The sequence below is a fragment of the Condylostylus longicornis genome, unplaced genomic scaffold (genome assembly GCF_029603195.1).
Source record: "Condylostylus longicornis isolate FDR11 unplaced genomic scaffold, ASM2960319v2 ptg000004l, whole genome shotgun sequence".
NCBI lineage: Eukaryota > Metazoa > Arthropoda > Insecta > Diptera > Dolichopodidae > Condylostylus > Condylostylus longicornis.
In genome coordinates, this window is record NW_026577973.1 from 3,001,423 (window position 1) to 3,025,404 (window position 23,982).

The 23,982-nt window shown below is 23.7% G+C and overlaps 1 protein-coding gene across 2 annotated transcripts in view; it reads left to right on the forward strand.

The window, feature by feature from the left end:
- The first annotated feature begins 304 nt into the window (after window positions 1–304).
- The window catches only part of LOC129612864 (uncharacterized), a 186,362-nt gene continuing 162,684 nt past the window's right edge, over window positions 305–23,982 (forward strand). For both annotated transcript variants that reach the window (XM_055526660.1, XM_055526670.1), the window contains exon 1: window positions 305–434. In XM_055526660.1, the coding sequence (XP_055382635.1) occupies window positions 391–434 (44 nt within the window). In that variant the 5' untranslated portion in view covers window positions 305–390. The remainder of the gene's footprint in view (window positions 435–23,982) is intronic.

Here is a 23,982-nt window from a genome sequence, read left to right on the forward strand (position 1 = left end):
AATTAACAGGTTTGGAGCTCGTAAAAATATTTCAGTTTAAATATTATTCCGCAAAAAACCCATAATTTATTTTTGTTGAAATACAAAAGTGGTTTAACATTTTTTTTTTCAATATGCGTTAAAATTTATTAAAATTTTTTAAAAATTATAGTTTCACTCCGCAACAATTATAATATAATTTAACAAAATAATTTAAATAATCCTATTAATTACTTAAAATTAATATTAAAATATAAATTTATTATGAATTTAAAAAAAAAAATTAATTTTATTCATTTTCCTTATTTTTTTTTATTTTCAGTATCGACGGTATCAGTTGAAGCTGTTTTAGGTCGTACAACAATTTTACCCTGTGATATTGAACCAGAAGCAAAAGATGATCGTGTTTATATGGTACTTTGGTTTCGTGAAAGTGCCGGTAAACCATTATACAGGTGAGTTAAATCTTCTTTTTATTTAATAGTTAAATTAACAGATGATTTTGATTTTCATTAATTAATTTTCGATTAGAATTAATTTTATTCTTAAACTTAATATCGTATTTTATGATAATTTTTATGCAATATGTTGTTTAATAAATCAAATTGTTAAATTTTGAATGAAAATTTCAAATATGAGTAAAGAGTAAGAGTTTTGTTTATTTTTTTGTATTCATACTACAATCATCAATATTGAGCTGGTTTTTTTGAAAGTGGTATAAGTCCACTTTTTAAAAAGACTGAGTTAATGGTAATTTTAGTGAGTTATAGACACCTTCTCTCTACTATTTATAATCACAATTTCAACAGAGTTCTGTGTAGACATAAAACAAACAAATTATGTTATTATGACCAATATTTTTAAATTGATTCAAACGCAAGCCCATAAATATCTGAATATATAAAGAAATGGACTCATACCACTTTCAAAAAAAAAAGTTCATATTATGGCGACAAATATCACCATATCAATTTTCTTAATAACAGTTTATCGCTTTTGTTTGCCCCAATATCGATTTTGAAATCGACTAAATTAGCCTCCGAAAAATTTTATTATTTAATTTCTATTTTAAATTTGAAAGACTGATAAATATATGGGCCATGTCAAATTTGAGCGCGATATTTTGAAAATATAACTTGTATACAGAGAGCTAAATACTTAACTGTACTCTCAATTTATAATTCCGTTCTAATTTTCTTTAATTTCCTAGATTAGTTGTAATTTAATTTAAATTTAAATAAGCTTAAGTGAAATTTTAAATCAGTTTTTTATTCGAATTTCTGATACGTTAAGAAACCAAATTTTTTTCATAACCACATGTATAAAATTCATATTGAAAGTAACTATTTTTTATTCGGCAAAAGGACTAAAGATCATAAGATTATTAGGTTTTAAGTATAATCTAACCTAATAGTTTTTTTTAATATTAACAGCTTTCGTCATACTTTTTTCTCACTTTTCACCTCAATTGACATCCCAAAATAAAAATAATCTTTTAACGATCAAAAATAAAAATATCAAAAGTTTAAAAAACACAAAAATATTTAGAAAAATTTTTCTAAGAATTTTTTCATAGCAAAAAAAAAAACAATAAAAAATAATATTCATTTTTCCTTGTTCAACTTTAATGACATCCTTCAAAGTTTCCCCAAACTCCATAAAAAAGTCAAAAACTTTTGATGGACATAAATTAAGGTTATTATATATTGTTTTATTATTATATATTTTTGTTTTCACTTTAAAAAGAAAAACCAATTTGTGAACACCAAAACAATAAGAAGCAAAAAAAAAAAAAATAACCAAAAACAAAATGTGTCAGAAAATAATAAAGACGATTTAGTTAAATCCCTAATCAAACAGAAGGACATCTTTCATACATCACACAAATATACAACACTCTGTATATATTAATAAATATATACAAATTTAGAATAGATAATACCAGACCCGTTATATAAATATAACTTGTATATAATATCAGATAGCAGTTATATATACAATATGTTTGTATTGTGTGTATTTGTATAAAATATACAATAACAACAAATTTGAATAAAATTTTTTAGATGATAAACCATTTCCTTTCATTGAAATTATTTCAATTTTTACTTTCTTTTCTTCTTTGTCTTCTCTCCATTATGATTTATATACAAGCACGTGTATATTACTAATGTATATTACTAATATTACAATTTTGTATATTACTAATGGAACATAAATTTGTAAGATGAAACCACTGTTGAAATTTTTGACATAACAATCAAATTAAAAAAAAATATAATAATAGGAAGAAAATCTAAGTTTTTCGTCTTTAGAATTTATGTTGGAACTTTATGTATTCTAAGGAGTACGTATACAATAGTACTCGTATATTTACGCATTTTTACTGTATATACATATATCGATTTTCTTCTTATATGGGAACTATTACTTACTTTAACACAATATACAATATATTTCGCATAATGAGGTCGGTCAAAAAATCTATAGAATATCGAAATTTGAAAACCATGAAATTTAAATTCACAATTTCAAATGAATTAAATCAAATATTTGTATGGATTGTGTAAAAAGTTTTAATTGTTCTAATTACAATATTCGTGTATGCAATATGATAACTCTTTCGTTTGCAGTTTAATGTTTTAGTCTTTGTAAGAAGTATATTTGGTTTTCTTTTTCAAATGAAGTCTGCGGATTAGATTAAGACGTGTAAAAAATCTCAAGTTTTTATGTCTTAAAAACTTTTTTCGGAATATCTGCTATTTGTGGGTAACATATTTTATATATGAATTCTTTATAATATTTTTTGGCAAATGTGATAATTAAATCAAAAATAATTTCAAAACAATTTTGTCTTGTCCTTTCTTGAACTGCTGAACTCTTGTTTCTAACTGGTTGAATGCTATGCTTACAATAAAAAAATTTTTCAACTTTCATTAATGTTACAAAATAATCTTTTTATAAATTACATTCGAACAAAGAACTGAACTGTTAAAAAAATAACAAAACAATTGTTATATTGATGGGTCTATAACTTTAATATATAAAACTATTAGCAACGTAAATGTAAAAATCAAATACATACAAATCACCTGTCGACGAAATGTTAGGTAAGATAAAGTTGGCAAACAAAATTTGCGTAAAACTAGAAATAATCTCAATTTAAAAAAATATATTCAATATCAAATCTTTAAATCATCTGTAACGCCAAATGATATGCAATTTTACAAGACGTAAATATTAAATATAGAAATTTTTATAAATTTTTTGTGATACAATAATTGCAATTTTTTTTATCGAACTTTGTATTAAAATTTAATAATATGAAATTTTGAAGCATTTATTGAAAAATGAGGAAGTTTTGACACACAGTATGTTCACATTTCTACTAATATAATTCGCAATATAAATAGTGTGTTTGTAGATGTATATAGGTCTACAATACATATATGCATTTATGTTGGAAATAAATATAAGAAATAAATATAACAGGATATTCTCTTAAATAGAAAAAAATGTAATAAAAAAAGTTAACATCACAGAAGGAATACACCATTTGACTGAATACCTATACATTGTGTACGTTATTATTTGCAAATTATCTATGTATAAGGATACCGTTCATAAAAAAGAATATTGATCATTAAATAGACTTTAATTCCATGTGAAAAATTTATTTTAGGAAAAAATTTAATAAAAATTTCCATTGATATTAAGAATATGAAGAAAAATATTAATTGTAATTTATGCTGCACTTACCAAAGTTATTTAAATAAAGTTTTAATGTATTAATTTTTTAAAAAATGTTTAATGTTTTGCAAAAAAAACCAAAGAAAAATTTTTCATTGTTAGGAATTTTGCTAATAACTTTATAAAAATTTAATTAAAATATTTATTTGTACTGCTAGTAACCTTAAAATCCTCATAAACTAACTAAAAGACGAGAGCAGTGTTTTATAGTAGATATTCTCTTGCAAAAATTTTAAGTTGAATGCTGAATTTATTTTATGAATAGAATTGCATTTCCTGTTTCGCATTTAAAACAATGTGACTAATTACTTGGAAAAATTTTGAACTAAATATATTAGCGAAAAATATAAATTAACAATTTTAATTGGATTGTAATTGTTTTTAGCACTTTTCCAAAAAATTTTTGAAAAAAAATGCTTATTAGTTTCACTCTGCCGTCCGTCCGTCCGTCCATCCGTCCGCCTGTTCGTGTGTCCGTTTACAAAACTTCTACACCCTTGAAGATAGAAAGCTGTAATTTTGTACGTACATAGATCTTTACTAGAAACTTATTTCCGTAGAACAAAATTTTTACATATCTCCCCCTCTAGAAGTTATACCCCGCCAAAACCCTAAAAATGGCCTTTTTTAACTATTTGTTGCAATGAAACCATAAGCATTTTTGAAATTTTGTAAATGCAGAAAGGCAGCGGCTTACTTTCCCTAGCGCGGTATACTATAATTATACTTTTAGCCGTTCAAATTTACCGTTATCTAAAGTCTTTTTTTTTCAAATTTTTGATTTGTTTTTTCTTCTAGACCCCAGTCTGTAGAAGCTTAGAATTTTAGGGGCTTCTAGACATTAATAAATAGTTCATTTCGTTAGAAGAAAATTTTTTTCCATCTCCACCCCGTCTCAAGTTATCGCCTCGTGAAATGTGTAAAATTTGAATTTTTGACACCTTATATTTCCGAAACCGCAAGCTTTTTCAAATTTCTATAAACACAAAAAGTTAACGGTAAATACTGTGACATTAAAGAATATAATTATTTTTCTTAACTCATGCAATTAACCCTTAAAATCGAGCATTATGTTAGCCCCACTTTATAATAATTTTTGCTTTATTTCAAAGACTGCATAAATCGTTCATCCTAAATATATGCAATCCTAGAAATAGCTTTGTATATGAATGAAAATAATTTTAATAGTGTGATAGGTATACATAGACTGTATTTAAAATCAGAATTTTCACTTGTTGAAGGGAAAAGTGCTACAATACAAGCCATTGGTTTGACTCAACTTTACTATTTCAATTTTCAATTAAAAGTTATAATGGTTTTGGAGTTTCAAAATTTCAAAATCTAGTGTTATTTAAAGTCTATATTGGTAAAATTGTTTAAATTCCATTAAAATACAAAACTGCTTTAAAATTCTTCAAATAGAAATAAGTTAACGAGTCATTTTTTTTATATAGGCGCAGTTACTATTCGTGCATCACATTTGGTTCAATACCGACTGAACAAAAAATGAATAACATTTTTATACAAAAACCTAGGCAAATAACGCTTTTTAAGTAATTTTTTCTGCATGCATAAAAAAAATTCTCCATAATTGTAATAAAACGAATGCAGAATTTAAATTCTAAAAATTATTACAAACCATTCCAGTTCAAGATATTCATTTACGATTTCATTGAAGTTCCTTATTAAGTTAATTTCAACTTCAGCAGCTTTATTCGTTTATATTTGTGTGTATTGTGTACAAAATAAGGAAACAAACTTTATAATTAGTTTTTGTTTTCTTTTAAGTTTTGATTTCCTTCATAATCGCAATATCCAAGAGAAATGTAGATACAGTCATTTCAGATTTCCAGTTTAGTTTGTAAACTACAATTTTGTTTATTGTAATAATTCCCATATTATATTATGAAAGAAATCTTAAATTTGTTGGAGATTTTGATTATGCCGAATTGGCGATTTAGATGATTCTGAAACACACTCATTTGCTAAAAATATTTTCTCAATAAGTAACAATCGGGATTTTAGGAATATTCCATTATTGAGTCCATATTTAATAACACGCTTTGCCTTTAAACTTTAACAATTTAAATTAAAATAGTTTCCTTTGATTTAGGACTTTAAATCCAATTTACTTTACTGTCTATTTAACATTATTTTTACAGTAAATAGATGATCAATGAAAATTCGTACTTGATTCCAGAAAATATTTTAAAATCAATTATTAATTTTATACTAGAAATTTTTCCTGTAAAATTGTTTTTATTAAAAAATTATGCCGAAATAATTTTAAAACTTTTATAATTTTAGAAAAATATTTTTAAAATATCAGAAATTTTTAAATATTTAATAATATAAATTATTGTAAGAAAAAGGTACAAAATTTCAAAAGAAAAAATTATAATTTTTTTTTCGTCTCAGTTTTCTTTATCTTATCGTTGCCTTTCGGTTCTCATCCATTTTATTTTACAACATTCAACTGTCATTATAAAGTTTTTTATTATTATACGCTTTTTCTCATTAACATTTTAAAAGTTTTTTAAAAATTAATATAATTTTCCCTCTCTATATCGTATACATAGCTCTAGTATAGCCTTTTCGATAGTCCTTTGATATTTAAATAAAAATTTTCTTTGAATAAAATTCAAACCTTTTAATTAGTTTATTAAAGAAAAAACCTACTTAATTTTTTTTTTTGCTTTTGTATGTTTTGCTGTCTTGTATTTTCAAAAATTTTATTTATAAGCTTTTTATAAAAAATTTTTAAATCTTGCGACACTTCAAACGCAAAAGAAAAAAAAAACAGATTTACTCCTATATTTAAAACTGAATTTTGAACAAAAGAAAAGTTTTTTATTTTTCTTTTTATTAGGCTTAAATATCGTCTACAAAATAATTTAAATTAATTAGAAATTAAATTTTATGTGGTGAAAATAAAACATCATTTAAAATTTTTAACATTTATTATGCTTATTTTAAGAGATGTACCCACACATTGTTCTACTAAGAAATTTTAATAAAAAGCTAAAGTTAAATTTATTTGAATTTTCTGTAAATTAATCAAGATTCTTTCTTATATATTACAATTACTAGGCTGGAATAGAATGTTAGAATACAATATGCTCATACAAATGATTTTACTCTTATATAGTTCAAATTTTTCTATAAATAGAGATATTGAGTTTTGTCATATTAAAAATAATTCAAATAATGAGTTTAAATATTAATATTTGATGGGTTTGTAACTGAATTTGTGTTATTTCGAAATTAGTATTGCCAAACGTAATTATAGTTATAAAGCAGTAGCACTTTTAGTATATTTTTTTAAACTTCAATAACTTTTTTGTGAAACTTGATAATATTTTCTATCAAAAGTTCAACAGTATTTTCAAATTAAAATTTCAACCATTTGGGCATCTTATAAACACAGTCTCATCTTTCTATTGCTAGAAACTTTCAGCTAAGCTCAAATTACATAAACGAAAAAAAAAACCTAAAAACCCGAAAAAATTAAATTGCTTTTGTGAGTCCTTTTATTCCATAGTCCCTTTTATCCTGCATACTATATTATTTGGTTATTCTCAATTACAAATAAAACAAAGCCAATTCTTTTTTTAAATTTCTTTTTCTTCGCTTATGTTATTTTTCCCCGTTATAATCTCTGCAGTGACGTTGTATTATTACAAAAAGAAAAAATTATAATAAAAACGGAAATTCTAACTATGAAAAGGAGAAAAAAAACAACTTTAAATGACCCAAAGGAAAAATTGTGTAAATTTATTTTTTTTTCAAAAAAAATACACACCCATGTATACATCAAAAGATATTTTCTATATACTATAGAACGTATAAACATATTTATATACAAACACACAAAATATTTACATAATTTAAGCCTTTCCGTATTTTTTTCTTTTTTTTGTTTTTTTTTTTTTTGAACAAAAATTAAATTTACCATTACAAAGATAAATAATAGCAATATTAATTTTCCACTACATTTAAAAAGGACCAGCAGACTGCTGTCAAAAAATTTACTGAACTAAATTATGTCGGGTGGTTTTTCTATTTTAAATTTACATCGTTTTAATGCACAACAAAAAAAAAAGATTTGTAATTTTTTTTTTGGAGTTGGAATAAAATTTTTCATTTTTACTACTCGTATAAAAAGGAGTAAATTAACATTTTTATTTTAGTTTATTATTATTAATACTATTAAGAAATCAAAGTAAGTTTTGTATTATTGAAATCGTAGGAATAGTATTGGTTCTGTAAAAGATGGAACTTATGTAAATTCAATCACATATTCCAATTTATAATTTTGACTTTCTCATGACAATAGAAATTGATCAATCTATTATGAGATATACGAGTATTACAAAAAATCTGTCAATTTGATATTTTAGACCAGAGATCAATTAAATATCTAATATAAAATTGTAAAATAGTGAATTTTCCACGAAATTTATCAAGAAATTGTGATCTACTAAATAAAAATATTTTTTAATTTTTGAAAAATTTACGGTCAATTTATAATAGTATCTTTAATAAGAATTTAAATTCTTAATAAAATAATTAAGAATTTCAATTCTGAAAATTTTGAGTAAAAAAATAAAACAACAAAATAAGTTTTTAGAATTCATTTATTTGCCAATTTCGTTAACGATTTTCCTGTTAACTCTTATTTGAATTACATCTCTTGATTTTAGCTTCAAATAGTTCAGAAAAAATCGTGAGACTTTGAAATGTTTTTTTGCGTTTAAAAAAATCAGATACACTAGAACGTTGCATCATAATATTATTTAGTAAAGCTAAAAGTATATAAAAGTTTTATAAAGACCCATATAGAGTACGGCCGTTGTTAACATGATCTGCCTTAGTTTGCCATTGAAGAATACGCGTAAAACTTAAATATCAATAAATTTAAAATTAATACTTAATATTCAATCTTGTTATTCATTCAAGATACATCTATATGAGACAACTGAATTAACAGGAGCGACCTGCCATTCATTTATAAATAAAGTATTGAAATTTTCTATAATGAATCAAAAACTCATTTAAACTGCTCATTCTAATGTTATATTGATTTTTATTTTACTTATCCGCACAAAACAAATTCTATACCAATGTCAAATATGTACCAGTACAATTTTAGAGTTATATAGATCTGTATAGAGCATTGGACTAATTCATGCAGTATCTATTTATTTGTTAATTCAATGGTGATTATTTCGAAGTAAATTACAGAAAAAAATGTGAAAAAAAAAACAAAAATATACGCCTCTCAATATAATTAAAATAAATATTTAATAAAATGAAATTGTGAATGAGGACATAAACAAAAAGAAAAATCAAAAAGGACAAAAGTAGGACTTTTTCAGCATTTTTGTTGTTCTTGTTTTTATTCTTAATTTTTCTTTTTTTTCGTTTTAGCTTTCCACTTTATTATTTCTCATCTATTGAACTTCTACCATTTTATAGTTTTAATTTGAAACTCAGAATCTACATAGGAATATTGTCACCGAAAAAAAAGTAAACAAATAAGAATACAAACAATTAAAATAAGGAAAGAAAAAGGATAAAAAATAATTTTTTGAATTTTGATACCAAAAGAAAAAATCAAATAAAAATACATAAAAAAAAACAGAAGAAATTCATAAAAAATTGTAACATGGCAACAAAATTTTTTAAGAACAACGAAAATAACAAGAAAATACGTTGGAGAATATGAAGTGGTGCCATTAAGAAACTGAAATTTAAACTTAAACAATCATTTCTTTTGGGTACATTCATGTAGAACAACAAAAAAAAATTAATATGAAAAAGAAACAGAAAAGGGCAAAAAATAAATAAAAAGAAAACAATAAATATATCGGAACGATTTTCTTTGAAGGACGAATTTGTGTCCTTTTTTTTTTGTGAGTGCTTGTTTCATTATTCTGTGTATTTGATCCTTTTAATTTTTATATTTTTCTTGTGTATTGTCACAATTCTTTGTTTTGTCTCTTTCATACTTGATTTTTTTTATATTATCTAAGATGAGATAAAAATGTAATGTTGCTCCTTTATCAATTGTTTTTCCTTATTTTCATCCTTACTTTTCCCAGTTATACATAATTTTAGGTTAATTTTATTTTCTTTTTCTTTTTTCATTTTTCTTTTCCTGATTTAATTTGTTGTACATTGTATATTTAAGACAATATACATAATGTAAAAATAATGGAATAAAAATTAAAAAGAAAACACAACAAATGAATAATATGAAGATCCTTCCAAATGTAATTTAGAAAAATTTGTGATACAAAGAACGGGGCAAAAAAAAAAAAAAAAAACAATATAATTGATACAATAATAATAATTGTGGTAAAAAGTAATTTTCTTAATGTTATGATGAAAAGATGATTTGACATAGAATGTTATAGTGAATGATATGAAAGGGCATTTTTTGTTTTTGTTTATTTTTGTGTCAGCTTCTTCACTCGCAAGCCTACAGCCATTTCATTTTTGAAATTGAACAGAATAAAATTATAATAATATGGAGGTGGTGACCAAGAAATTACGGTTATTAATTTTGTAAATTATTTGTCATTTATTTTATTGATTTGATTTTTTCTTTTGTTTTTCCCCCCCATTTTGTTTTTCTTTTAGTTTGTTTCTCTTTGCCATTAACTATGAAAAATGTTAATATTAAGATTTAAGTGAAATTTCCTTTTGTTTTAAAGAAAATACTTTCAATTTCTAAAGCCTTCAGAAAAAGGAACCAAACCAAAAAAAGTATTTTCATATTAATCAAAACTTTAACTAATGAATTTAAAAAAATTAAAAAGAAAAATCTTTTGTTTTCTTAATAAAATTTCATCTTTATTATAGTATAAATAATTTATGGAACACATACATCAAAAGATTGAAAGAAAATTTATCCAGTTGCTAAAAAAGAGTGAAAGGTATAAATAAAACGTACAATGTTGTCACTTGAAGTATTTTATAAAAATGTAAAAATAAATTTGATCACGTTTGAGAATAAATTAGAAAAATTTCAAGCTGGAGAATTGAAAAAAAAGATGCTACAAAGCCCTTTTGTTGGCCAACATTGTCGTTCGAAACCTTATAAAAAACGTCTTCGTTAGTAAGCAACTCTGCTTTAATTACTGTTATTTCAGACAGATATGGATTTTGTATATAAGAAAATCTAGAAATTTTAGAAAGTAGTTCTATCAAAAAACCAACCTCGAATTTGACAAAGTTTTGTTAAATAGACCGAAATTCAAGTATGGTCATGCCGTTTTTGAAAAGAGATCCCAACCAATTTTATAATAATGTTTATGTTAAAGTAAACATGGAAGCAATTCTTACTAAATTTTGAAAAAATCCAAGTCAATACTTTTTTGCGGCTTATATTCACTTTACATTTGTATCTAAAAAATTACACTTAACAAAATTTTAATAATTTTTTAGTTAAGCCCAATGATATTGTTGGCTTCCATATTTTACTTTTAAGCATTTATTCAATAATTTAAATCACCTTAACTCTTTAAGACTATGCTGCCCTTGATGCATAAATTATTTTGTACACAAGAATTTAAAGAAACTAAAAAACACCCTACTTTTCTTTTCAATAATTAAAAAACAAAAAAATCCTTCGTGTACCTCTTAAATTTAATCCAATTTGTTCATAATAGATTAAATATTTCTTATATGTACTTATAGTTGTATATTCTTAGAACAAAAGCAGCAAAACAATATTTATATAAGATAAACGTATTTTATTCCATCTTTAACGTTTTCTAAATCATCTTCAAATGTTCCTGAAGCGCTATTAAAATCTTTATAAAAATATATGCATCAGATATGATTCTTTATTTCTGTATATATATATATATATATACATATATGTAGTTATTAACACCAACCTTGTACAGTGATATGTGAATGTGTATGATTAAAAATAACAAATCTAAAATGTTTCTTAAAGAAAATTTTATGTTAGGAACGATAAATCTTATTGTTTGCTTATAAGCTGCTTGAATTGATATGGATGTTAAGACAATGTAGAATATTTTGATATTTTTTCTGGCTTTTGTTATTCAATTGTTTAGAGACAATAAACTACGATTAGAATTTAAAAGCTTACTTATACACATATTATGTAGATAAGTATTGTAATATTGTAGATGTATATTCATCTTAAAACAAAATTCATATTATATCTTTTATATTCATATGTATAATACTTAAAAAAGCTAACATGTTGAATTTTTGTCATAACGCGTCAAGTATTTTAATTCTATTGTATTCTATATGTGTAGTTGAAATTTATAATAATAACAGCAAGTGAAAATTAAGAGTTACAAAAGAAATTATTGAGATGAATAGAATAAAGAAAATCATATTTAAAGGTTAACTTAAGTGGAAATATCGTAAACATTTTATTTATTTTCACATTTGGTTTAATTTTTCATCTTAAAATAAATCTGTAATTTATTAAGATTTCACAATTGAGTCTATACAGATTAATTATTAATAAGTAAAGCAAGTTAATATAGTTACATATATAAATACAGTGTTTTCAGAATGAATACTTAATGCGAAATGTTCTTTTTACAAGAAATATGAGTTCCACTTAAAGGAACCCGCTAAGAAAGGGAAGGCATCTGTATCATGTGTAATATAGCAAATTTTCGAATCTTTCTATTCCGCAACACAATTTTTATAACTTAAGGGCACGAAGTATTTTATCTTTTTAATCAAACAAATTGCACTAAAAATTTGAAGCCAAAACAATTGGTATAAACAAGTATAATTGAAAATTTGACAATTAGAAGAAAAAAATATAAATTTTTAAACACATTTTTGAACATGGTTCCTAAACAAAAATTCAATTACAATTTTCAAATGAGAAAAAAATACCACTGTTTTATTATCGCAATTTTCTTGAGCAAATTGTCATTGTTCTTTCAGTTGTATGGTACACCAATTTAAGTCAAAATGAAATTTCGTATAACCAATAATCAATTTATGGATTGCAGTGCGTATAATAAGGGAAGTGTTAATTTTGTAGCATATTAAAATTGAATTCAAAATGCAATCCTTAATTTTAAAGAAAAATTATAAAACTCTTTCAGGTTAGCGGATGTACGTTTCAATCTATCAACTTAAAATCTCTTAAATAAATTTGTGTTTTTAAAAATTGAAAACCGAGAACTGAACGGCCATATTTGTAAGATAATAAGAATCTTAAATATTAAATTCAGAAAAAAAAATCATCCTAAATCTCTAATCAGATCATTTAAGTTCAGATTTTTTAAACGCTAGATAGAAGATAATTTAAGCTTATTGCAAATCATATTTTAAACTCACAATTTTTCTCGTCTCCTTCATTATATTCATATTATTTTTTGAATATTAAATAATTTTGGTGAAATTTTGATAAATTAATAAGAAAATAAATAAAATTTGATATGATCAACACGTAACCGACGGCAACTGCCTAATTAAGGAAAAGTGTTGAACAAAACTATAAAAATGCCTTTGAAACACTTCTTTCAAATTTTGAGGGGGTTAATAAGCTTTAAGTTAATGTACCTAGAAAAATTTAAATATGGCTCTTAGTAGAGGCTCACTTTATCTCAATTTTCAGAAGGGTTAACCAGCTAGTTTCTGTAGTTCATTGTTTTAACACTCTGAATTTAACTTGTAAACCTCTTTAACTGAATTAAACTGTTAAATTGATTAATTATAATTTATTCTTTATATGCGCAAAGATGTAAATTTGGTTCGTAGTAAAAGTTTAGTTTCTGGCACCTAACTTCTTTTTGAAATTTAGGTGCATTGAAAATTATCAAAAAAATCCTGACATGTCGAAAGACCGACAGACCGACATTTTTCTAAAAAAAGTTTATTTATGTTTTCCTACCATGGAGAAGTGCGTTTTCACCTAAAAATCGATGTGTAATATTCAGTAACGTTCCTTATTCATTATTATTGAAAATTATGTAAAAAATTAAAAAATGGCGAATTCAGGTGTATTTGTTTGTTTAGAATTAATAAATTTGGATCTAACCAAATAATAAATTTGATTATAAAGCAGTCCTTGAACAAGTGAACAAACTTTTTCTAAAAAATAAAGTTGGGTCAAACCAATGGTTTGTATTGTAGCACTTTTCCTTTCAATAAGTGAAAATTCTGCTTTTAAGTTCAGTCTATGTATACCTACCACACTATTAAAATTTATTTTCATTCATATACAAAACTATTTCTAGGTTTGCATATATTTAGGATGAACGATTTATGCAGTCTTTGAAATAAAGCAAAAATTAATATAAAGTGGGGTTAACATAATGCTCAATTTTAAGGGTTAATTTTGTGAGTTAAGAAAAATAATTATACTTCTTAATGTCATGGAATTTACCGTTAGCTTTTTGCGCTTATAGAAATTTAAAAAAGCTTGCGGTTTCAGAAATATAAGGTGTCAAAAATTCAAATTTTACAAATTTCAAGAGGCGATAACTTGAGAGGGGGTAGAGATGGAAAAAAATCTTCTTCTAGCAAAATGGACAATTTGTTAATGTCTAAAAGCCTCTAAAATTTCAAGCTCCTACTGGCTGGGGTCTAGAAGAAAAACGAAATCAAAAATTTGAAAAAAAATGACTTTAGATAACGGTAAATTTGAGCGGCCATTTTGTTTTTCTAAAGTTTATCTGTAGTATACCGCGCTAGGGCAAGCAAGCCACTGCCTTTCTGCTTTTGCAAAATTTCAAAAGTGCTTATGGTTTCATAAACAAATAGTTAAAAAAGGCCAGTTTTTGGGTTTTGGTGGGGTGTAACTTCTACAGGTGGGGAGGTAGGTAAAAATTTTGTTCTACGGAAATAAGTTTTAAGTAAAGATCTATGTACGTATTAAATTTCAGCTTTCAATCTTCAAAGGTGTAAAAGTTTTGTAAACAGACACACGGACAGACGGACGGACGGACAGAGTGAAACTAATAATCACTTTTTTTCAAAAAATTTTTGGAAAAGTGCTAAACAATCATCTTAATTTAAATTATTCTCATTGCTATACCAAAAAACCTCATAACTATTCCAAATTTTTACGATTGGTATTATTACGGAATAAAGGGCGAGGGCGAAGAAGAGTACACAATAGATCTTTAAGCATAGTCGTGGTGTATTGTTGTACAAATCTACAAATTTATTTGTTTTTAAACACCGTAAAACAGAAAATTAAATTATTGTAAATTTTTTTATTTTGACAACAAGATATCGATCATAATTTCCATTATTTTCTGATATAAATAATTTCGAACTATGATCCAACAAAAATCACACCATTTTGTTGAGCTTAGAATATTCCGTCAACAACTGGAAACTCTAATGATTAAGACCAAATTTCAGAATAACCTTAAAAATTACCTCATATCGTTTCTCATTTTTTCTTGTTCGAGGAATATTACACAGTCAGATTCAGTTAGTCCTTCAAAGTTATAGCAATAATCTCTTACACAAATTATTGGTATGTCTTATAATAAATTTAGAAAGTATTTTAGAACTTGTTCAAGAGTCTTTCGCGGCATTTTTATTACAAGTTTATTATTTCTTCCAAATTTATTCCATTTAGTAAATATGCATAAAACATTTTCATGGCATAAAATTTATATGTGTTTATAAGAAAAATTATTGAAAACGTTATCATTTTCATATAATTTTATATATTTCTTCTTGATCCTTCATACAAATTTTAAATAAATCGAATAAACACCTCAATTGACCTTCCTTCCTAGGGAGAAGTACCGTATTTTAAACCATATTCTGTTCTTGTCTTATTAATTTTGTTTAAATTTCTCTAGGAAAATTAATATCATACTGCAGTGATATTTTGCAAAACACAATTTATTTACAAAAAAATATTAAATAAACGAAAAACAAATAAAAACTGAAAAATTTCAAAATTTTAAAATATTTTAATTATTAGATGGAAATTTTCCTTTATTTTTGTCCTTGGCAATATTATAAATATTTAAAACAAATTGCAAGAAAAATTTTCAAATCTGAAATAAATTTTTAAATTTTCTTTAACAAAATTTACATAACATTATTACATTAATTGGTCCTTTATTGACCTTCAGGCGTTTTCAAGATTTTTTTCTTTGCTTTTCTAATTTTTCTTGGTTCGTTTCCATAAGAACTTATAAAATAAGGACACAATAAACATAATTTAAACGAATTTTAATTTAAAAACGAAATTAAATCCATTAAGCTATGTTTATTTGACTCTCATTCTACTTTTTGTTTTTTCCCTCCTTGTATTTATTTTAATTTTTTCATTTTTCTTTATTTAAATTTTCAATTGCCTTGATTTGAAAAAGAGGATTTGAGTTCCGTTTCTTCTTTCTTATTTTTTTATTGTTATTATAATTTTTTTTGTTATTTCTTTATACGATACTTTTGGTCATAGAATAATTTAATTTAATTCTTTCTTCATTTTATGCTTAATTTTAAATCCTTTTTTGTCAGCAATGTTGACAGTATAACGTGGATCAACATTTGAATTTGAATAAAAAATTTTATATTGTATAAAATACTCGCGTATACTGTAAAGTGCAAAAGGACAAAAATAATCCTAATGAAAATTTATTATTATAAAAGTTGTGTAGATGATAGATCTAGCTTTTATTTCTTTTTCTTTCAAAATAATATAAAGAGCAAGAAAGAGAAAATTTAATACAAAAGCCAGTTTAAAAAATCGTTGAATAAACAAAGTGATTAAATTAATTAAAATAACAGCATAATTCATTAATAAATAATTAATTACTCAAGGTAAACACAGAAAATTCACGTAGGTTGAAAAAAGTTACAATAATGAAAAAATAAGAAAAAATCCTTTTCATTTGAAAATAAAAGAGAAGACGAGAAAAAAACAAGAACTTAATTCAATTTGTTGGAAATTTAATATTCAACATTGAATTCAATTAAGGAGTCCCAAGGACATATTATTATAGTCATTGTTTGCTGGTGGTGAATTTATAATTATTAAGGTTGTGAATTGTTTTAACAATATTTGGGAAAGTGTTCTTCAAAAAATAAAAAGTGTTGATTATTTGTTCATAATAATTGTATATTGTATATAATGTTATAAAAATTTATAGAAATTAATCGATAAAAGAAATTAATGAAGAAAAATGTAAGATACGTCTGAAAAAATTTACACGTAACATACATACATATAAACATTTTCTATTTAAAATTCCAGGTGAATTGTTAAAAAATATTTTGGTACGTTTTTTTTTTAATTTTACTTTGTTTAATAGTTTTTCTCTTTATGTTTAGGGAATTTTAAATTTAAATTTAAAGAATTTAATTTAATAAAGAAAGTTTTCCTTTCTCTTTTTTCTATTTTTTCAAAAAAGTTTTCCGAATTTAAATTGGAAAAAATTTTGTAATTTTTTCTGAATTTAATATTTTTCAAATGAAGGAAATAACCAGCTCATATTAAAATACCAAATTCATTACTTATTTTCATCAAAGCTTAAAATTTACGACAAAAAAAAATATTTTCACAAATCAATTGCAATTTAAAAAAGCATTTGGACGAAACTCTCATATTTTGTCAATTCTCTCTCTTAAATAGAAATATTTTTTTCCTAGTATTAAAATGGAAGAAAAGTGAATCGCAGCATATTTTACACCATTGTGTATTTTTTTTTTGCTGTTATTTTAATCATGGATTACAATTATTTGACTTTGAAAGCCATACCTTAAATTTAAATTCCAATATTTAAAACATTAACTTAAACTTTAAATTTCGACCTATTTTCAGCATCTTTATAAATAGAATAAAGTGGCTTGTTATTGAAATTTGTTATTTTATGGGAAAATATTGATTTAACAATATTCTAACTATGTTTTTCGAACTATATTTTGACATTCAAAGCTCTATATTCTGATTATGGACTTCATCCCACAATATTGAAAGGATAATTGAAATAGGTACTATTTATTTTTTTAATTACAGCTAGATTTTCATATTTAACTTATTGAATTTTCAGAATTGAATGCTCTTACCAAATTAACTTTAATCTCTATGTAGCTTATAGCGCTAACTATATTGTTCGATATCAACACCTAAAATTTTTGATATTGCAAAATAAAATATTATACATAATTTTTTAGTGGTTAAAGAAAAAATACTGAAGCTTTTTGGATCTTACATTGCCGTTAACAACACAAGAAATATTATATTATACATAATTTTTTAGTGGTTAAAGAAAAAATACTGAAGCTTTTTGGATCTTACATTGCCGTTAACAACACAAGAAAGAAAAACATGTTCTCTTCTATACAAAACATTAAATTATCAATTATTTTTTCTTAACTTTTCCAAGCTATTAAATTTAATTTCATGCTGACCTTTTACTTTTAAGTAAAATATAATTCAAAATGTTCAAATAAAAATGAAGAAAAAAAAAATCTGACTTTCTCTGAATTTTCACCACTCTTGTTTTCTTTTATGAAAAGATTATTATTTTTTTTTAAGCGTACTGTATATTTTACAATCTTTTGTTCCAGAAAATTGAATTTTGACACCATTTCCATTGTGCTTCTGACATTTTAATATTATGTTGTTTCCTTTTTTTTTTAACAGAAAAGGTAAGTGACAAAATAGTTAAAAGAAAATGTTTGACTTTTCTGTTAAATTTTTTTTTAACTTTTCACTTTATTTTTTATGACTTTTGCAAAAATTTCTACCAAAATATGAAATTTATGTAATGCAGGTTCTCAAGGATCAAAATAAACATAATATGTGCTAAATAAATTGGTTTTTATGTACGTGTAATTAAATTTTTTTTTCTTTTTCTGTCACTTAAAGATATTGGTGTAATAAAGTACTAAAAGAAATTGAGAATCATAAAAATTTCGAAATTGTTAATTAATTTTTTTTTACTCCAGTTCGTTTAACTGAAATTTTAAAATTATTTTTATATTTTTAATTATTGCCATAAATAATTTTTAAATGTAGTTTTCCGAAACTCTCATAATTAGTCCACTTAATATTGAATTACTTAATTATATTTAGTTCGACTTTATTGTATTCTTTATTTGTCCTTCTAAGACAGAGTCAATTTATTCTTATTCATTATCTTGCCCTGTTAAAGTTATTTCCTATAACTTATCATAAATTTTATAGAAATTTTCTTAAAATTTATTCAAAAATAAATGATTTATTTTTAAGTTAAATATTTCATTCAATAATTTTATCCTTAATCCTTGAAATATATTTGATTTATTGAAATTTATTTACAATATAAATCACACAGTCTTTTCTAGTTTTTAGGGAATAAAAACAACGTCCAACGAGTTGGATTTTCCAATTGTTCAGATTTAATTTCATTATAGATATTCGAATTCATCGCTGTGTGTAGCTTAAATTATATTCCAACGAAATTTCGGACAAAATTATAAAAAGCATTCATTTTTCGAAACATAGTTTTCGATATACGGGTGTTTCAGTAATCAGTGACATAATATATACCATTATTAAGGCATCAAAAATGAGTAAAAGTTTTTCACAATTTTTGAAAGTGCTTGTACAGGGTTTGGAAGTAACATATTACATAATTTTGTATTTTATGTACTTTCGGAATACCAAACATTCGAACTTTAGAAAAAACCTAATTTATCTATCTATTTCGTTTATTTTCGGAAAGGAAGTAATGAGCAAAAAAGTTTGGGCAAGTACAAATTACGTGAAAATTCTTTAAAATCTCTGTTCTTCGAAAACCGTTGAGATTTGACATTTAGTTCTAAATAAAAATTTTACTCGTTTTTGTTACCCTACATGATGGTATATAATATTATGTCACTCACTGTGTATATTGTAATCTTTCTTTATAAGTTAATATCTATAAAAGAAATTGTTTAAAGAAACTTGTTTGCCTTGCTTTCTATATTCTAGAGATATTTGCTTGTCCGATATTTGATTCTTCCCAAAACATAATAAGAACGAAACTGGTTTTAAAATCTGTAAAATATCTAAATTTTTAAAGTGCTGTTAAAAACGTTTCTTAAAGCATTATTAAAATGACCATTTTTATAATAAATAAGGAAAAAATAAAACAAACACACTTGTGCCATCTTGAACTATTAACCTTTTATTTTATTTATAGGAATTTATTAAATTTTCTATAATCATTTTTTAAAAGTAAAACTTTCTTTTAAGATCAAATAAACTTTTCTGGGAGTCAGAACAAAAAAAAAACTTTCAAATAAGTATGTATATTTATTTACTTTTCTAGAACTGGAAATTTTAAAATTTGTGCAGAAAATAATAAGAGAAGGGAGAAAAACCAAATATTTACTAGCTGTAAGAACAAAAAAATAGAGTAAGAGAAAATGTAAAAGTGCTAAATTGTTTCCCAAAACAAAAAAAAAATTCAGTGTTTCCAGTTTAAGAAATAAAAATATTTTTGTTTTTTTCTTTAGTTTTGTTTACCTTTTTTTGTTACCTTTTGTTGTTTTATTTCAAAAAATTTCCTTTTATCCGTAATATTTTGATTGTTACTTTTCTTTTCTTTTTTACAAAAATATAGAACAAATACATACTATTGAATATAAACACATGTACGTACATATATAAAATATTCTTACAAATATTTAGGCAACATTTTAAGTACTTTTTACCCAACTTCTTTAAACGAAAACCAGAAAACAAAGTAACAAACATAAAAAAGGATATTCACCTTAACTTTTATTTACTACATATTAAATTTTTTGTTGCAGCTATTCTATATAGAACTAAAATTAACGATTTTTTTCAAGAAAGCCCTATTCCTTTTCATAAAATTATTCGAATACTAGTGTTATTTTTTGTTTTGCATTCAAATCAGTTAGGGGTATTGACAAGTCTCAAAAGATGATCTTCAATTTGAAAACCTATACTGTGACCTAAATATTTGTTTAGATTTCATTTGGAATTAAAGATAGCTTTAATTATTTTGCTATGAGGGCTTCTTTAGAAATTTCAAATCTTGTGTAAATGATCCGATATCACTAAAAAATCAAGACAATTTTAAAACTTACCTATAGATTAAATAACAAAAAAATTAAACGATCAAGTAACGACAAACTGAAAATAAGTAAATAGAAAATATTTTTTCGTCCAAATATTCAAAAATATGCTAAAATGAAAATTTCATATGTAATTGACAGTTTTTAGTTCTACTATGTTTTTTACACAAAAGTTAAAAGTTACCAACATATGGTGGTAAATTTTGCAATAAATTTTTTAATTGAAATTTCCAAATTTTTTTTATATATATTGTTGAAATGTTTAATTGTGTGTAGTTTCTAAGGGAGTTAATATGAAATTCATTTACCTCAATTTCTATACAAATGTAAGGTGAATATGAAAGTATTTGGAGAGAAGAAACAAAGTAAATTAAATTGGAAAAATTTTGAACAAATTGTTGATAAATTAAGTGAAAAGTTTATATTAATTTTTGTGATACTAAAAATATCTATACATTCATATGTACATATAATATGTTTATTATGTATACTCAAAATATACACAATGTGTTTGTATATTTAAACAATAATTTCAATCTGTGCATTCGTATACAAACAAAGTAATTAAATTTAAAAAAAAAATTTTCAATTGAAATAATTTTGAATTTGTCCAAACTATTTTGTACAAAGCAAACTCATTTGAAAACAATATGAAAGACTCCATTTAAATTTATAATAATAAAAAAATACTAATATTAAATATTAGTAATTACAAGTTAAAGTAAAATTAAAAATATTACTCAAACACTGAATATTATATTTTTTCACTAAATTAAAGATTTCAAAAACAAAAAATTTCACGTCAAATAAACATGAAAACTTAAAAAAAAATATTTAGAAACTTAGAAAATCAAAGAAATCCTGTGGTTTTTCAGATATCCAAGTATAATTTTTTAGTATCCGACTTTCTCAAATCTCAAACATTCGATATTTTAATCCATACCGAAGTTTTAGTAAGTGCCGCATATAGGTATATCAATTTTAAAAGTCCAAACAACTAAATTACAAATTTAAAAAACTTTTTTATGAAAAGAAACAATCATAAAAACTTTGACAAACAGTTTGACAAATCACAACTGTGCTGGATAAAATTATTAAGACTATAACGCCTTTTGATTAAAGAAACAACAAAATTTATTAGTTAAATATTGCAAATTTTTCAAAATTTCAATTCAAAAATAGTATTGAACTTATATTTTAAAAAAATTTTAATTACATTGAATTTTTTCTTTTAATTATTTAATATTTTAATCAGATGAGTAAATTCTTATTTGAATTCAATATTGTATGCAATAGATAATAATTATTATCAACTGACTAATTTTAATTTGCAAATGCATAAATTATAAATTAAAAGACTCATACATACTTCATTTTCCAAAAAATTCTAGTGAAAATTCCTAGTAATATTATTTGGTATAGCCTTTTTCCATAAAATGCAAAATATATTTATTAATTTGGATGGAGAACTTTTGCCATAAATCCTTCATATACAAAATTTTAAATCTGCAAATACAACACTTCGAACTGTTATATATTTAAGCTTGCACTTCCCGGTCATTTGCATTTAAATTCGTTTTAAATAATAAATTATTTAATTTATAATAATAACTATAATTTGTATATAGAATTTTAATAATTAAGTACAATTAATCCACCATTTAATATTAATATTAGTTTTTTATATATTTTATACAATTTCTATAATCTACCAGTTTAATTGAAATTCTATTACGAAAATATATTAAATTTTAGTTTTTCAAGTATTAATTCTATAATATACATAAAACACATATGAAACACAAGATTTATAAAGCACAATTAATATTTAGTGTAAAAAATAAGTGCATCAGTCAATATTTATACATACTTACATAATTTACTGATATCTACGCTCTCTATTCACGCCATATATTCTTTATTATGTATAAATAATATTATTATTGAAATAATTTTAACCTTTACATACTTATATTACATATATACAGATTATATACATATAATACAGGTGACTTATCTTCATAACGACGTAATATAATAAAAGTGAAAAGGATGTGTATTAGCTATAGCAAAACGAAAATAACAACAAAAGAAAACAAAGAAAACAAAATGTTATAGATTTCCCAGAAGGATATTGTCATTATTATATACTTTTTTTAATATCTATACGAATATAGATCCTAATATAATATAAAATACAATTGCAACTTCTATAGATATAAAATGAAACAATTTAAAATGATAAAACAACATTATGCCCTCTAGTAAAAATAATTACAATTAAAATTTTACCGTTATTATATTTCATATATATGTACCAAAATCCTTCCCTTTCCCATTTTCAGGTTCCCCATAACATTGTCGCAATTTTTGTTGTTCTTTCTGTTGCTATAATTATTATATACTGTACATTTTTTGTTGTTATTGTAATTGTTATGCTTATTATTGTTTGCTTTTGTCATTTGCGTAATATATAAGTAAACTTTAAATATTAAAAAATGAAGAGTAACGAGAAGAAGAAATAAAAAGTAAAACACAAGGATCTATATTTTTTTTTGTGTTTTTTTGTGTTTGTTTCTTTTCTCATTATACAATATAGCAAACCGCCAAACACACACAAACATCACCATGACATCGAATTTAAAAAAGAATTATACTAAGTAAAATCATAAAGGAACTTCCTCATAAAACTAATTTATATGTTTTTGGGTTTGATATTTTTCGCGAACAGAATAAACCGTTGTTATCCTTACTAAATGAAAATTACGAAAAAAAAAACAGAAATTAAAAGCAAAAACAAAATTTATAGTAGAAGGCAAAAAAAAAAAACAGAAAAAGAGAATGAAATAAGTAAACAGTTGATGCTTTTAGGATGATAAGTTGAATGTTTATGAAATATGAAAGCATCATACATTCACACAAATATAAAATACAAAAAGGATAAAATTTTATTTAAGAAGTATATATATAAATGAATATTAGGTGTCCTGTTAAAGTAACACGATTGTGTTACACAAATATGAGAGAAATTATTTTCGTTTTATAAAAATTGAATTGAAATTCTTTTCCCTATCTCAAAGTCATGTCAGAAATAAAGTATTTCTATAGATCTATTCGAACTTTTAAAATTGTGATTAAAAAATTTTTAAATTAAGCATCTTGTACTTAAAAAATATCACCTTTCAAACAGAGTCC